Source organism: Lutzomyia longipalpis, chromosome 1 (assembly GCF_024334085.1).
Source record: "Lutzomyia longipalpis isolate SR_M1_2022 chromosome 1, ASM2433408v1".
NCBI lineage: Eukaryota > Metazoa > Arthropoda > Insecta > Diptera > Psychodidae > Lutzomyia > Lutzomyia longipalpis.
Window position 1 is genome coordinate 48,361,772 of NC_074707.1, and position 15,751 is coordinate 48,377,522.

The window sequence follows — 15,751 nt, forward strand, 5'->3', positions numbered from 1 at the left end:
AAACCGCAACGTTCATCCTCTGAACGAAATCAAATTTTGGGGGATGTGCTCTCAATTCCACCTGACGTAGATGTGGAGGGATTAGATGGATTAGATCAAGTGGAAAAAGTAACACGTGCTCAGCAATTTTGTCTAATTCACCTGTCCTTAATCAAATGCTTACACACCATTCCATCATCTTTACCAATCTTTTCTTTCTACGATTTACAGAGGAATCTACTTGGCTTGCATTTTGTACCATGAAGATAAGGTGCTCGTGACAAATGAAGATTTCATCCCTGTAATTGAAATTGATGAGACATACCCCGGATGTCTGCATACGGATTACCATTGGCTAATGAAGGTGAGTGTACTGTGAGCAAGTAAACTGTGTGAAATTAAGCCCTCAAGTCTGCAAAAGCGATTAAATGGGCGGGGGCACTGAGGATGGGGGAGAATGGGCAGAAGGATTGGTGGAAGATGGAGAATTAGCTCACAGAATGAAATTAGAGATTTTGAAAATTTCTGTTGAAAGGGTTTAGAATTTATTAAATGAATTTCCCCTTTTTTAGAGGAAAAATTTCCATTAAAATTAATTCATTCGTAGTGTCAGCTTCTCGCTCTCTAAAAAACTTATCATTTGCCAAACACCTACAACACACACACCTGTTTGCCTTTCCTAAATAAATATATGTATGTGCATGGCATAGAGGTAACATTCTATGTCAATTAAAATGTGTTAGGTTGGATGGTGTTTTTGGGGGTTAATTGGAAAATTCATTACAAACACATCCCTTGATGGTCTCTTTCCCCCTCCTCGCCGAATTTTCCCGCAGGTGGCCTGTACGTGGGATGATGTTAAATCCTTACGAACGGACATGGAGCGAAATGCCACCTCAGCTGTGCATTTCCGTACCAAACTCCTAACAGCGGCGTGTCAAATGCAATCAGCACTTTGTATCACGGATTTGGGGCAGCTCTTCCACAAACCACTACGAGATTCCCATGGGACTGTTGTTTTAAGCTGTGTTAATTTTATCAAGGTAAAAGCTCTTTCTCTCTCTCTCTTTTTGAATCCTCTAACGTTTTTTGCCAATCAATGAATTTTCTTTTTTTCTTCTCGTTTTCACAAAAGAGCCCAAAAACAATTTCGGTGCTGAATTCACGGTGGATGCCGCTCAATAAAGTTCACAAGAAACTATCGGCATTGCATGAGGATAATAATATCAATGAAATTCTCATGAATTCCATTCAGGAACAGATAAATTACCACCAGGCATCCGCCATACGACTGACCAAAGGACTCTATTTGGGTTATTTGAAAATGCAGAGCTCAGTGGATCAGATTCAAGTGGTTGTACCATCAAAAACCCCAAATGTGCTCCCACATTGCAAAATACGGGATAATCCGCATATATCTGCGTAAGTATATTGCTATCTTTTTTCCTTCTATATATTCTCAATCCCCGATTAAGCTTTTCCAGCTATAAGTTCATGAATACCCCCGATAGAATCCTCGGCAGGATCTTCTGTTAAACACATCTTACACATTGGGTTTTAGTTCAATGTTTTTTTTTGGCTTCTTTGACCCCGAGGAGATGTTTTGTGTCCTTTATTCCCTTTTATTCTCTAAATTTTCCCCTAATTCTCTAAATGGAGAGATTTTCATTAAATTAAATATTTTATTTGATTCATTTATGCAGGAAAAAAATTCTACTTGAAGGATAATTTGTACTTAAGTTTTACCTATTTTCTGCTTCTTAAATACATATTTAATTCTACAACTTTCAGTTGAAATTTTATAGTAAAACTTCCAAAACTTGTGGCACAAAATTAAGCTTTTGAAGCTTTTATATAAATCTAGCAAAATTCAAGAATTTTTTGTAAAAGAAATAAAAACAATTTTAGAATGTTTTACGTACAGGAAATAAATCGACGAAAAGAAAATAAAGTTGAATAAAAATTCCCCAACTTACCCCCATTTAAATGTGCCTTCTTTCCAGCAAAGTTTGATAGTAAGACTTCTAGAGAATATATGAGCTTACAAAGCTTTTTCATCAATCATGCAAAATAAATGTTTTTCTACGAAAATTATAACGATTTTGTTAAATAAAATATTTCAATTTAAAATATTAAAAATTTCCATTTAAAAATTATATTCTTCACACATTTATATATATTTCTTCGCCTACAATTATGAAAAACAAATTAAATAAAAATCCGTTTAATTGAAAATTCCACAATGAAACTCCCATTTTTGCGGAAATGGCCAATTATTTTCGCAGCCTTTTTTTGGGGCGAAATATTCGCACCACCCTGTGCATAAAATATTAAATTAGGGAGCTTTTTGTACATTCACCCTCTTCCTCTCTGTGGAAAGTACAATAAAAAGTGACGTGGAGGGAGTAAAAACTCGCGCCCATGCCATTAATGAAATTTTAATAATTGAATAAAAATCTCAACATGGAGTGTTTAATTGCTATATACAACCTATATATTGTTCAAAAACAGGGAGGAATGGGAATTCCTGAAGGGACGAAAATCCACAATAATGTTTGGGCCACAGAGTGAGCAGCCGACGGAAGTTCAGCAACTTTTCCTTGAGGATCTCACAATAGCAGCGCACAGGTTGTTCAAATATATGGACACCCCGACGGATGATGCCCTGAGGCATCGTTTGTATGATGTGGAGGTGATTGAATTGAGTCCCGATGTGAGTTTCCTGGTTATTTGTCCACCACCGGAATTCTCGTGCGCTGTCCCGGGGCAGAGGGAGATTCTTCTGCAACGTGGGGACTTGCTGAGTCTACCACTGCAGGCTTTTGAGATGATCCACCTGAGGACGTATCAGAATGGAATAATTCAGAAGTACTCCCGACTCTCGTGTATCCTCGAATTGGACACTGTGCTGGCCAATCATTCACACCGCGAGGCATTCTCCACAATTGAGGTACAAGCAGCCAAGGAGAGGCTTTGCAAATTGCAGGAACTCTCAACGAGCCTGAATGCCGTGTGGAAGGGTGTTCGATGGCTAATGGATGTGATAAGCTTCGCGCGGGATCGTGGATGCATGCCAAGCATTGCAATGAGGGAGATTCTCGAGTGTCAGGAGGTGCGAGATTCAAAGGTGGATGAAACGAAACGACAACTGCTGCAGCCTCCACCACGAGATGGGAAACTGATGAAATCTTCCCCGGGAAGGGGTTCATGGCCTGGACCAGCAGTCTCCAGTGGCAATGGTTTACTCGTGGCGGAGCACTCCAAATCCGAACAACATCTCTGTGTTGCTGGTGGTGGGAATTCCAACATGAGTTCACGCTACTTGAGTGCAACATCGGAATTTGATGGGACTTCCCGGAAGAATAGTGCTGATTCCAATTACTCCCATTCAGGGCATAGTTACCATTCTGTTGGATTTGACGGTGGTGGCCACGTTGGGTCACGCCTACCGCCGTCTAGGTCGGAGGACACGCTGACTGTGTCAAAGAAGCAACCACATCGAAAACGAACAACAACCATCAATACGAGCTTTTCAGCTGCTTCAAGTCCATTGCTCAATATCCGGCCAACTTATACCGGAACCACGGAGTCTGTCCATAGTTTGTCAAGTGATAGTGAGACAGCCAGTTATACAGTTCTCACGTCAACGCCAAACAAAGCATCACGTCCACATAGCACGAAAATGGAGGCTTCAATTAGCATGACAAATGTTAAGGCTGCTGGGGATGAGGCAGCAGCAGCACCCACGGTTGGTGTTGTACGGAGTAGGAAGCAACTATTTGAGCCAGATCCATCTACCTCAGCTGGCGCAACGTACCTCAAATCCACCCTGTCTGCCATACAAAATGAATCCCGCGCATTGCGGGAGCAACCCCTACATATTGCCGAAGATGAGCAGCCCTTTTTCCTGGCTCCGGGTCCGTCAGCTGGCACCGGGACTCGGAGCGAAAACCGCAGACAGCCTGTTGAGATTGCCCCAGCAGGACACCACCAGCCTCTTGCAACGAATACGCATGCTCACGAAAAAGCGCGAACGTCCGAATCGAATACACCGGACACGGAAGCCCCAGCTACGGATGTAGGTCGTGATGCAGCAATAATCCAGGTGTATGCCGCCTACGAGACAGGCCTAGCTAGTGGGACAAGTCTCAAGCTCCATGTAACGACGAAAACCACAGCGCGTGAGGTGGTGGATCTTGTTGTGAAGCAACTCAATATGGCTGTTGTGCTCAAAGGACGCGAAGGACCCATCTATACGGCCGATAAGTTGGACAATTTCTGCTTAGTGGCCGTTATTGGGGCACGTGAGAGATGCCTCCGGGATGACTTTAAGCCCCTCCAATTGCAGAATCCGTGGAAAAAGGGGCGACTTTATGTGCGTCAAAAGCATGATCTCCTAGCAGCAATTGAGCATTCGAATCGTGAAGCTCAGATGATTTAAGATGTGTTTAGGAAAAATTAACTGGGGGATGATGGAAAAGGTAAGCCGTATTAATAAATAATCCATTAAAACTTATTCTGATACCATCCCCTTGCTCCTTCAAAAAAGTTTTAAAAAAAAACTTTTTTTTATTGTGAGAATTAATATAAAAAAAAATTTCTCCTAAATAGCAAATTTTTAATTAATTAAAATGAAAGCAAGAAATTCCATAGAAAACATAGAAATGAAAGCATAAATAGAGACGCTATGTTGTTGGTCAAGAACTTATATTTAATTCCGTTAAAGCTCTCTTTAAGCAGCCAATAAATACCCAAGCTGTTGCAAGAATTTGTGTTTCTTTCTCTCTTTGTATTATTCTGAAAATGAACTAATAAAGCAAAATGACGGTGCTTTTCTAACCTCAATTTTTCAGATTTTTTTTTTCTTATTATTTGTCTCTAACTCAGAAGTTTTCTTCCAATATTTTCTTCAGCAATTTAAGTCTCCATTTCATCCTTTTCTTCGTTTAATTTTTGTTCTATTTAAAGAACTAAAAAAAATCGCCTTTTGTTTCTAAAAGTTTAACGTTCAAAAATCAAATTTCAACCGTTTTGAATTCTTGAGAATTAAAACCAAAAATGGCGGTGCAAAGTGTCAATGAGCGTCCTTTCAAAAAGCTTTCACAACATAAACGAATAATGGAATTTAAGAGCATAAATTACTTTTTTTTTTGGTTTTAAGTATATTTTATGGAGAAGTAAAAATTTCCCTTATTCCATAAAAATAAATTAAACCACTAACAATATAATAAATCTATAAAAAAAAAACACTTTAAAAATATATAATAGAAAGACTTAAGTCCAAAATTGATCTTATGAGTATATAGAAGAAGAATAAAATCACAAAACGCAGGCGTAATTGTTATTGCTGTTGTTCCAACAATAAATTATGAAGAAAAAAAATTTAGAATGAAAAGTAATAAAATTAAATATTAAAAAAATGTATTTAAAATGATGAGACAGGGTGTGAAATTAAGGCAATTAAATAGGCACATTCGCAATTTTCCCCGAATATTTTTTAGCCTCAAGTGGAAACTGAAAGAATTTTGCGAGAAATTCCAAGAATTTCTCTGCGGTTGGCAACACGGTGTGTTGTGAAACGAATTGAAAATGTTAAAGGAAAGACAGAGAGTTTATGTATAGGAAAGGATTAAGACGAAAATATTGTAGGAAAAGTATTAGAATTATTTTTCGATTTAAAATGAAAAAAAGAAAATCTTATGATTACTAATTTGTTTTTTATATTTATTGAATATATATAATAGCTTGTAATTTTAGTAAGAGATCGTGATTTTTTCCCCTTACGAATTATATAAGTTTTTTTTAGCATGACACAGATAAATTTAAAAGAAAAGTTATTTAGTAAAAAAATGTTGATTGTGTGCGAATGATGGTTTCGTAGAAAGCGTGAAAATGAAAAATACATAATAAATGTTTCCAATTTAGTAAAATAAAAAAATGAACAAAAACTATGTAGGTAGTATTAGTTAGTATCCACTCACAGAGCTCCAAAAAATGATCATTCAAAAAAAAAGAGAAGTAAATGAGCAAAAAAAGGCAACAAAAATCCCTACATGTTGTGCCCTGGAGTGGTTTGAAAAAGAAAAAAACGTTTCCGTGGTCCAATTTTCATTCCTTCTCCGTTGAAAAAAAATGTCAAGTGGAAAATCCCAAAATATGCAAAAAAAAAAAACAATTCAAATCAATTAAAATTTTCCACTCTATTGAATCTGTAAATAATCAAAATAAACAAGTAAATAATCTCAAATAATTCATCCCGCACACACACACTTTTACATCCTCCTCGTGCCCCTTTTATCACGCGTAATTCTCTGGAAAAGTATTTAATCTCATGCCATTCAATATCATTTACACCACCCACCCAATAAATATTTGCACGTGGATTTTGTACGTAAATTCCATTGCTGTGCAAGAAAAAGTTCTACATTGAGAACTTTTGCATTGGCAGTGTTGTCTCTTTATTTCTAGCAAGGGGTAAATATCTGGCAATTATTTGGAAAATTTTGATGCATTTTTTGCGATTATTTTTTGGCTTGTTTAATTTTTTTGGGGAAAGAAAACCATAAGAGAAAAATTAAAATATATTAGAACAATCTGGATCATTATAGGATAACCTAGTTCTGTATCAAAAAAAAAAAGATTTAATGATTTTTAAGTTAACTGCATTAACTCTAAAAGATACCGAATAATTTTTTTTTGAAAATATTTTTGAGTTGCCGATATTTTTCCGAATCGGAAATCTTAAAAAATAAAAATATATTAGGAAAATTCATAATATTATGAAACAACCCAATGTTATAACAAGAGAAAATTTACATGATTTTTTTTTCAGCCAATTTAGTTGAATAACAATAAAAATTTATAATAAATTCCGAATATCAATGAATTTCCTCAAATATTCCGAATAATTAATTTTCTAAAATACGAATATCGCTTTATTTTTCATCCAGATAGTCACCCCTTTTTTATTTTTATATTTTCAATCAAAATCCCTAAGCAAATATTTAATTAAATAAATAGATAATCCCAACAAAGGAATGCATTTAAAACTTTTACCCTTTTCACAAATTTAACTGAAAATTTACGACATCTTAATGTCTTGGAGAAAAAAAATACTATTTGGTAAGAAAAAGGAATTTAAAATAAATCAAGAATAAAAAAAAATTAAAAAGCTTTACTTGTTAAGAAAATTGTGTCATAATTTTCAATGTCAATTTTCAAAGAAAAAAAAGAGATTGAGGGAAAAAAAGCTATATATTGAGTGAAAAATATTTCAAAAAAAAAATCTATAATTTTTCTACACCATGAGATGATAAAAAAATATTTTTTAGAGCGTGCGAATGCCAATTGTTAGATACATGTGTTACAGAACTATATTATATAAAATATTACATAAAAATTTATTTTCAACGCACTAAAATTGATGAAAAAAATATTTTAAGTAAAAAAGTAATTGAAAAAAATTCAAATAAATGTAATATGAAAAGTTATACATATTAGAATGAAGAAGGAAACAAATATTTAGATGAATCGTGAAAGCAAGGTATAGGTGAAAGTGAAGATTTAAAAAAATATTGGAAAGATGAGAAAACAATGAAAAGAACTAATGAAAATAAAATAAATGTTACTATAAAATACAGAAAATAAATTAAAATTCCCATAAAAAATATGAAAATTTTTCAATTTTTCTTCCACTTTCGCATCTCTTTTGTGATTATGATTAATGTGGGTGCAAAAGACATATTGTTGCCTTTCCAATTAGGAAACTTCCACTTGGATCAGCATAGAGTTCCACCAAAGCTCCTCCGCATGCTGTGTGATAATTATTCCGATAAGAACCTCCACCACACTCTTTGCGGGGAGGAAAAGGAGAGAATTTTGAGATGCTGTGGGAAAAGTTATTTGATGAGGTACACCATATTTCCCATTATTAAGGAACAATATTATTTCTTGTTTTCCCGCTAAATCAATCCCCTTGACGCGGAGTTTACTCAAATAAAAGCTGTGAATAGAGAAGGTAGCGAAGGAGACATTGAGGAAAACTTCGTGGCGTGGGTGGAAATTCGACCAGGCTGTGTTTGCTGATAAACTTTGCTGAGGAGCTCTTTGGCAAAAGACGCGAGAAGAGAACAATTAAATGAGGCCAGGTGGTTGACAACGATCTCATCTTTGATACCTTTTGTCACACTTTACGATATCACATAAAAATCATCACTCAGACCACAATTTTTCCTTCATCACAGACATCTTCTCTTCGCACCACCCTTAAGGATAAAAATGTCTCACACTCCCCACTAAGTGGAGAACTCTGCTGGGCTATATTTGGGGGGTGAATGGCAACTTTTATGACTCCTTCTTCACCCACACGGTGTGTATAACTTTTATCACACGATAAAAATCAAGGGTAAGTGACTGCAGAGAAGGGATATACCTCATGCACACTGAAAATATTCTCCCATAGTTACATAAGAAAATGATCCGCATTTCTTACATAAGAATTTACCACGATAAGACCTCGAGGATTGAGGAAGGTGTGCAATAAAAACCAATTACGTTTACATTTTTAGGTAATAAACAATGTGGAAATTGGGAAAAGGAAATATGTCTAATTAATTCTTTTTTTACCGTCTGTAGGGGTAGGTACCTTTGAAAGCTTCCCTTGTGCGATTCTGAATTCTTAGATTGGTGGGAAAAATGATTTTATTTAATCTAGAATAGAATCACTGTCGGGCGCTCAGAGGGCAACCCTAAAATTGAATTACTGCCATCGCTTCTCGGTGCGCAGAGCGCCACCCGTGAAATAAATTGTAAGTTCCTTCACGTCAAATGATCATTCATTTGGCACTTCCGGTTTGACAGAGAAAGAAAAATCACGCGTGGAATTGTGCGATCCATAAAATAATTAATTTGTGCTTTAATTTCATTTTGCATTTTATTTAAAATCAATTTAGACAGTAAAGTAAAGTAGTAGGAGTTATTTGTGAGTTAAATTTAGTGAAAAATAAAGTTGTGAAGGAGAAAAATCTTGTGCTTTTATTTGCGGCACATTCCCGGAGGAGAACTCCACGTGGCTGCATTGCATTCGTGCGTGATTGCGCCTATTGCACGTCGTTTGTCCACCACACCTGCCGTTCGTGGCCACCAATTGAAGACAGCGCTCATCAAGGACACAAAAAGTTTTGTCCTCCGGCCGGAAGGTCGAGGATTCTAATCATTTGTTTCTGTCTTTCAAGGTTGGTGGGCCACGACTCCTGCGCTTATTGCTTCTTACGTGCATTTCTGATGGTTTATTAATCTTTGCCTGTGTCTCGTTAAAGGTTGGTGGGCCACGACATCATTCTTATTGCTTCCTGCTTGCTCTAATTTGGGAAGATATTAATTATTACCTGCATATCGTTCAAGGTATGGAATTGCTTACACAACTGCGTGTACATTTGGTCCTTCGAGCCGGATGGTCGAGGATTCTAATCATTTGTTTCTGTCTTTCAAGGTTGGTGGGCCACGACTCCTGCGCTTATTGCTTCTTACGTGCATTTCTGATGGTTTATTAATCTTTGCCTGTGTCTCGTTAAAGGTTGGTGGGCCACGACATCATTCTTATTGCTTCCTGCTTGCTCTAATTTGGGAAGATATTAATTATTACCTGCATATCGTTCAAGGTATGGAATTGCTTACACAACTGCGTGTACATTTGGTCCATCGATCCTCTTGCTTGGATCAGCGTGGCGTCAAGAGCTTCTAGTCTTTCTGCTTCATCCCAGTGCCTACACCGCAAGCGCAATCATGTCTCTCGAAATCCGGGGAGCAATTTTGACCGGATTTTCTCGAATTCAAACCTTCGTCGATGGCCTCACTGACATTGACAAACAACTAGCTGACTATTCTGCAAACTTAGCCAGTCAGTTGGACACAATGGGGGCACTTAGAAAACAATATATCGACGTCCAGGCAGAAATCATCGCTAGCAAAACGCTTGAGCTTCATCAAACTGCTGAGGTTGCCAGCCTCAAGGATTTCATTCAGCGATGCGACTTGCTTATGGTCAAAATCAAAGATCTTCTTACTGACGCTCCCGGATATTCCGCCACAGACGTGAAGCCTCCCTCCATTGCTTCTGGGGATTTAACGCAACAGTTTCTTACCTTCATACAACAATCCGAAAGTCGCTATCACACGTCGGAGATGCAGCATCATGAGAACATGGAAAAGTTCAGCAATGCATTGAAATATGTTCCGTTGGGTGCCACCAGCGGCTCTGCACTCCCTGTGACAGCAGTCAAGCTTCCTCAATTGCATTTGCCTATATTTGACAGGATGTATGGTTCATGGCACTCATCTCAAGCTTCAGCCAATCCATCTCCCGGGAAAGCACAAATTTCACGTGAATGCATCAACAAGTTACACGCTGGCCAGCCCCAGCAACAAGCTCTCGTCAACACTGTCAGTACCCATCTATATCGGTACTGTAGGAAGTCACATCATCCGTACCACAAGTGCCAGGGCTGGCACAATGTCCTGCTTCATGACAAATCCAGCTCTGTGAATCAAGGCATCTCCAGCCAAGCTTCAGCATCCTCAGACAATGCTTCAGACGTCCAAGGTTCCACCAGTCCTCCGGATTCCTCTGCCAATGTTGCTGTCTGTTCTGCTTCTGAGATTTACCACTCCTATCCACCTCCAAGAGTCATTCTTGCGACGGCTTTGGTGAATCTTCTAACAGCAACTGGGCAGATGCGTTCCTACCGCATACTACTTGACTGTGGAGCTCAAGTTAACGTCATTGCTTCATACATGGCGAATCAGTCGAATCTACCGAGACATCCTGCTTGCTTCTTTGTCAGTGGCCTGCGCGCCACGACTTCTCGCGCTAGATTCTTTGTGAACGCGACTGTAGTCTCCAGGACTAATGGCATCCGCATCACACTGAAATGTTTCGTCATGCCTCAAATCCCAGGCATGCTTCCCAACTGCCCTGTAGATTCCTCCAAGATGCACATACCTCAGCATATCCCTCTGGCGGATCCGGATTGGGCTGTGCAACGCCCTGTAGACATTATCATCTCTGGCAAACAGTTCTGGGATTGCCTCCTGAATGATTCCATCTTACTGGGACCAGGACTTCCCCTGTTGAAAGCTTCAATGTTTGGCCATGTGGTAGTGGGAGAAGATGAGGTTATGTCTACCTGTGACTGCATTGTGTGCACTGCCACAACTCCGGAAACGTCATTGCATCAAGTCAGGGAACTCGAGAATGTGCCTGTACAAGCATCACAATTGGAGGAACAGCTTGCATCACAATATCCATTAGCTTCATTCGCTTCAGCTCATCAGTGCATTGGTGATGGAAGATTTCTTAATCAGCTTCATTTCCACAACACCTCATGCATTCTCGATGAGTTCAGCAGATTCATCCTCCAGGAAATCTGCGCATTGGAACGCCCGTTCTACAAAAATTGTGCCTTGCAAATTGCTTCTCGCAAGGCCTGCAATAAATCGCTTCCAATGGCTCCTGACACACTTCGGACGTCTCTTCCAGTGGATGATAACACTCCACTAGTGGAATCAGTTCAGCTTCAAATCATCCACGCTCTAGAAGAGGGACTTTTTCTGGATTCCAAATCAGATCCAGCGATTGATGTGGAAGAGTCTGAGTCGTCACCATCAACTTCATTGATTCATCAGCCATTTATCCCCAAAAATACAGTCCACTCTCGCTCTTCTCTTGAGTCGACTGACACCAATGATGCATCGGAATCAGGACATTTCTTCCGTGTCAGAACTCAAGGGTGCTTCAAGTTACATCATTCCCATCCAGTGGGAAGTTCTCGAAACTGCAGCGATCAGTGTTCAGCCGGGGAGCATTCCAGATCACAATTGGAAACGGCTGAACTTTCTGTTACTCCTCAGTCATGCTCGAGGATTGAGACTCATGAGGAGTTGCCCAGGAAATGCTATCGTCCCATTCGAATCATTGCATCTCATTCCCTTGCCGAATTCGTCTCGCTCGGAACTCATCATTCAGCAACAGCATTTCCCGCAACTTCAATCAGTTCTGCGTTTGAGGAAGGAGTCTCGTGTGCTCTATACAAATCAGCTTCAGCAGCCCCGCTATTCCAGAGAAGGTTCATCGGCTTCCAAGGTATGAATCTTGTGTTCCAATCAATCGAATGACTGACTGGATCACACCGGGGAGAATGTCGGGCGCTCAGAGGGCAACCCTAAAATTGAATTACTGCCATCGCTTCTCGGTGCGCAGAGCGCCACCCGTGAAATAAATTGTAAGTTCCTTCACGTCAAATGATCATTCATTTGGCACTTCCGGTTTGACAGAGAAAGAAAAATCACGCGTGGAATTGTGCGATCCATAAAATAATTAATTTGTGCTTTAATTTCATTTTGCATTTTATTTAAAATCAATTTAGACAGTAAAGTAAAGTAGTAGGAGTTATTTGTGAGTTAAATTTAGTGAAAAATAAAGTTGTGAAGGAGAAAAATCTTGTGCTTTTATTTGCGGCACATTCCCGGAGGAGAACTCCACGTGGCTGCATTGCATTCGTGCGTGATTGCGCCTATTGCACGTCGTTTGTCCACCACACCTGCCGTTCGTGGCCACCAATTGAAGACAGCGCTCATCAAGGACACAAAAAGTTTTGTCCTCCGGCCGGAAGGTCGAGGATTCTAATCATTTGTTTCTGTCTTTCAAGGTTGGTGGGCCACGACTCCTGCGCTTATTGCTTCTTACGTGCATTTCTGATGGTTTATTAATCTTTGCCTGTGTCTCGTTAAAGGTTGGTGGGCCACGACATCATTCTTATTGCTTCCTGCTTGCTCTAATTTGGGAAGATATTAATTATTACCTGCATATCGTTCAAGGTATGGAATTGCTTACACAACTGCGTGTACAATCACTTTCTAAAGCTTTTTGACATTCTTAGAGGATAAAAGTGGTCAGTGTGGCCAAATTGAATATTAAATTTAATTGATAAAACAGAATGGCAATAAAAATTCTCCTGCAGTTGGAACATTTCTTAAACTGATTCTAAAGCCTTCATTTTAACCTCTTTACTGCCAGACCCTTTACTTGGCTGCTGAATGATAAAATACAAGAAATTCTTTATTATTTTCTAAATTAAATTAAAAGAATTATAAATTGAATAAATTGAAAATGTTTTCCAGACTTAAATAAAATATTCTTCTTTAATAAAGAGTCAAAGAAGAAAATGCTTTATCTTTCTTTCAGAGCTTTCACCTAATTGTTTTCTCAAGAAAGATTTCTGCATCAGAGATTTCGATAAAATGAAAGAAAATCTCTCTAAACTATTGAAAATTGCTCAAAGGAATCAAAAAGCTACTTTTACTATCCAATTGAAAAAAGATTTTCCGACAAAGAATGAAGAACTGCAAACATTCAACGAAAATAAAAAACTCAAAGAATTGTTTTAAAGATTTCTGATTCTTTAGAAAGGTCGTAGTAATCTGCAAAACCGTTGATTTGAGTCACATTTAGTTCAATTTGAAGAAAATCGATCATGCAGAGTGGAAGATATGACTCTAAAGACTTCAAGAACTTTGAATAAAACGTCGTGATAATCATGAAAATCATTTTTAAGACAGACAAGAGTTAAATCATCCTTTAAATTTGCTTCAAATGTTTTTTTTTTTCAAGATATAAAGACATTCATTGCTATATATACAAGCAGCAACTCCTAAAGGATGAAACGGAGTGGAATTTCCAGCGAAGGACATTCCTAACACGCATATGCTTCATTTCATAACATATTTCCCACATTGTAGCCATTGTATGAGTCCTATGGGAGATATTTTTCCTAATATTCATCCTACGTGTGTTAAGTTGGTGAAATATTTTACCCCATTTCGCATCGTATCCACATGATTTCACCCCATATTCCTATGTAAAGCACGTTTGTGTTATGAATGAAAGGAGGATTTCCTGACTATGTAGGTGTGTTGATGACTTTGAGGAATTTTCAGTATAAAAGTTCATTTCTCATCCCTAAACGCGCATACATAGCAATGAAATAACGATGCCAATCACCCCTGGAGGATTGATTTCAACATCAATTTGCTCTTTTTTTCTCAAACGAGGACTTTATTTCCTCACATTGAATTCACACACATAACGTAGACAGGGTGGGCAGTAAATTGTATTGACAATATGTACGGAGAAAAGAAGAAAATGGAGCAACCCTTTTTGGGCGATGTACTTTTTGGCAAAAGTATAACTCCCTCTTTCCTTTGGGGATTCCCAAGAAAATTCACATTTTAAAGCTCAATCTGCCAGCAAAGAAGACTTTAAGGGGCACGCGTATATTTTCATTAAAAGCTCCGCGAGTTAAATTTAAATTTTTGCCCTATATAATTAAATTTTCCCGCGTTGTGGTTTAATTAAAATTAATTTTCTGAATCCCCCCCTAAAGATGGTGAAAAGGAGCTCTTTTGTCTCTCCCAAAATTGGTCACTGCTGCTTAACGATAAGTACTATGTATGTGTGCTTTAAGCTTGGGGTTTTTGAGGAGAATTTGCGGAATTTATGTTGGTTAATTCGACAATAGCCACATTGATCCCACATGTAGTCTTCTCGTGCATGGATGGGTGCTCAGCTCACTGCCAGAGTATCTAACAACCACCACAATTTACTCAATTCATTCCCATTGGGGGGTATTTAATTCAATTTTCAATTGGACTCTATAAATACAGACTTTAGTGTAAATTCTCCGAGTGGAAACAGACTAAACAGATATTTTGCCGAAAGCTTCTAAACAGATATTTGGCCGATCTCGCTAGTCTCCACGATATCAAAGCTGATTGAAAGATTGGTCCACTCCAGGATGGTCGGTTTTCTTGATAAGCACAATTTTATCTCCAGCGCTCAGCACGGATTCCGAAGTCGAATGAGCTGTGAGGACGCACTCGCTCGATTTCTTCACGGATTACAAGGGGCCCACAATGCTCCTCGCCGCAAGACTACGATGGCTGTTTTTATTGACGTCTGTAAGGCCTTTGATTCGGTCCGGCACGACATTTTACTACGCAAACTGGAATGCGCTGGCTTCCGAGGTACTCCACTGCAATGGCTGGAGACATACCTCACCGGCCGACTTCAGCGAGTGAGACTACCGGGCTCCCCTCCCGGTGAGCCGGCCCCATGCACGCTCGGAGTCCCGCAGGGATCTGTCCTCGGACCCCTGCTATTCCTGGTATACATAAATAGCCTCTTAGATGACCGCTTTCTTAAGGGCACCGGAACGGCCTATGCGGACGATCTAGCGCTGCTCTTCGCGGGAGAATCTTTGGAGGAGCTACTGCCGCGAGTCGAGGCTGACCTGATCTGTGTGCGGGAGTGGATGGATTCCCATGGAATGATTGTGAGCCCGAAAACGGTCTTGATGCGATTCTGGGGTCGGTGCGATGGCCACATCTCCCTGATCTCCCACTCGAGCGACTGCCGACGGCGCTCATCGCCGTGCACTCCTGACTTATGTGTTGACATCCAAGAGGTCGACTGCTTCAAATACCTTGGCCTAATCTTGGATCGCGATATGAAGTGGTCACCCCATATTGAGAAGGTCGAAGGTAAAATGAGAACGATGACAAGGCAGCTCTACGCTCTGAGGCGGTCGTGTCCGGGACACTTACTCAGAGGCTTCTATTTCGCCCTCGGCGAATCTGTTCTGAGGTATGGCCTAGTCTTCTGGGGTGGTGCCCACAAAGCCCACTTGGAGTCCCTGGTTGTGGCCCAGAAGCAAGCCCT

At 39.3% G+C, this 15,751-nt stretch overlaps 4 protein-coding genes across 10 annotated transcripts in view; 3 read left to right on the forward strand and 1 right to left on the reverse strand.

Moving 5' to 3' along the window:
• Positions 1–7,646, forward strand: part of LOC129787936 (uncharacterized) — a 64,580-nt gene extending 56,934 nt beyond the window's left edge. For all 7 annotated transcript variants that reach the window (XM_055823794.1, XM_055823793.1, XM_055823795.1 and 4 more), the window contains 4 exons: positions 211–343; positions 816–1,022; positions 1,115–1,401; positions 2,491–7,646. In XM_055823794.1, coding sequence (XP_055679769.1) covers positions 211–343; positions 816–1,022; positions 1,115–1,401; positions 2,491–4,420 — 2,557 coding nt within the window. In that variant the 3' untranslated portion in view covers positions 4,421–7,646. The remainder of the gene's footprint in view (positions 1–210; positions 344–815; positions 1,023–1,114; positions 1,402–2,490) is intronic.
• Positions 1–15,751, forward strand: part of LOC129787983 (protein Peter pan) — a 1,185,971-nt gene that overhangs the window by 592,518 nt on the left and 577,702 nt on the right. The gene's annotated exons all lie outside the window — the stretch shown is intronic.
• LOC129787980 (L-dopachrome tautomerase yellow-f2-like) overlaps positions 1–15,751 on the reverse strand; it is a 1,067,766-nt gene that overhangs the window by 592,518 nt on the left and 459,497 nt on the right. The window lies entirely within an intron of this gene.
• On the forward strand, positions 8,709–12,473 carry LOC129787952 (uncharacterized). Its single transcript, XM_055823837.1, has 4 exons — positions 8,709–9,212; positions 9,297–9,381; positions 9,470–9,553; positions 9,639–12,473. The coding sequence occupies exon 4, from the start codon at positions 9,763–9,765 to the stop codon at positions 12,148–12,150; it is 2,388 nt and encodes a 795-aa protein (XP_055679812.1). The 5' UTR covers positions 8,709–9,212; positions 9,297–9,381; positions 9,470–9,553; positions 9,639–9,762; the 3' UTR covers positions 12,151–12,473.

Bases quoted from the DNA above. Each gene is read 5' to 3' on its own strand.
- LOC129787952 (XM_055823837.1), top strand. From the start codon at position 9,763: ATGTCTCTCGAAATCCGGGGAGCAATTTTGACCGGATTTTCTCGAATT.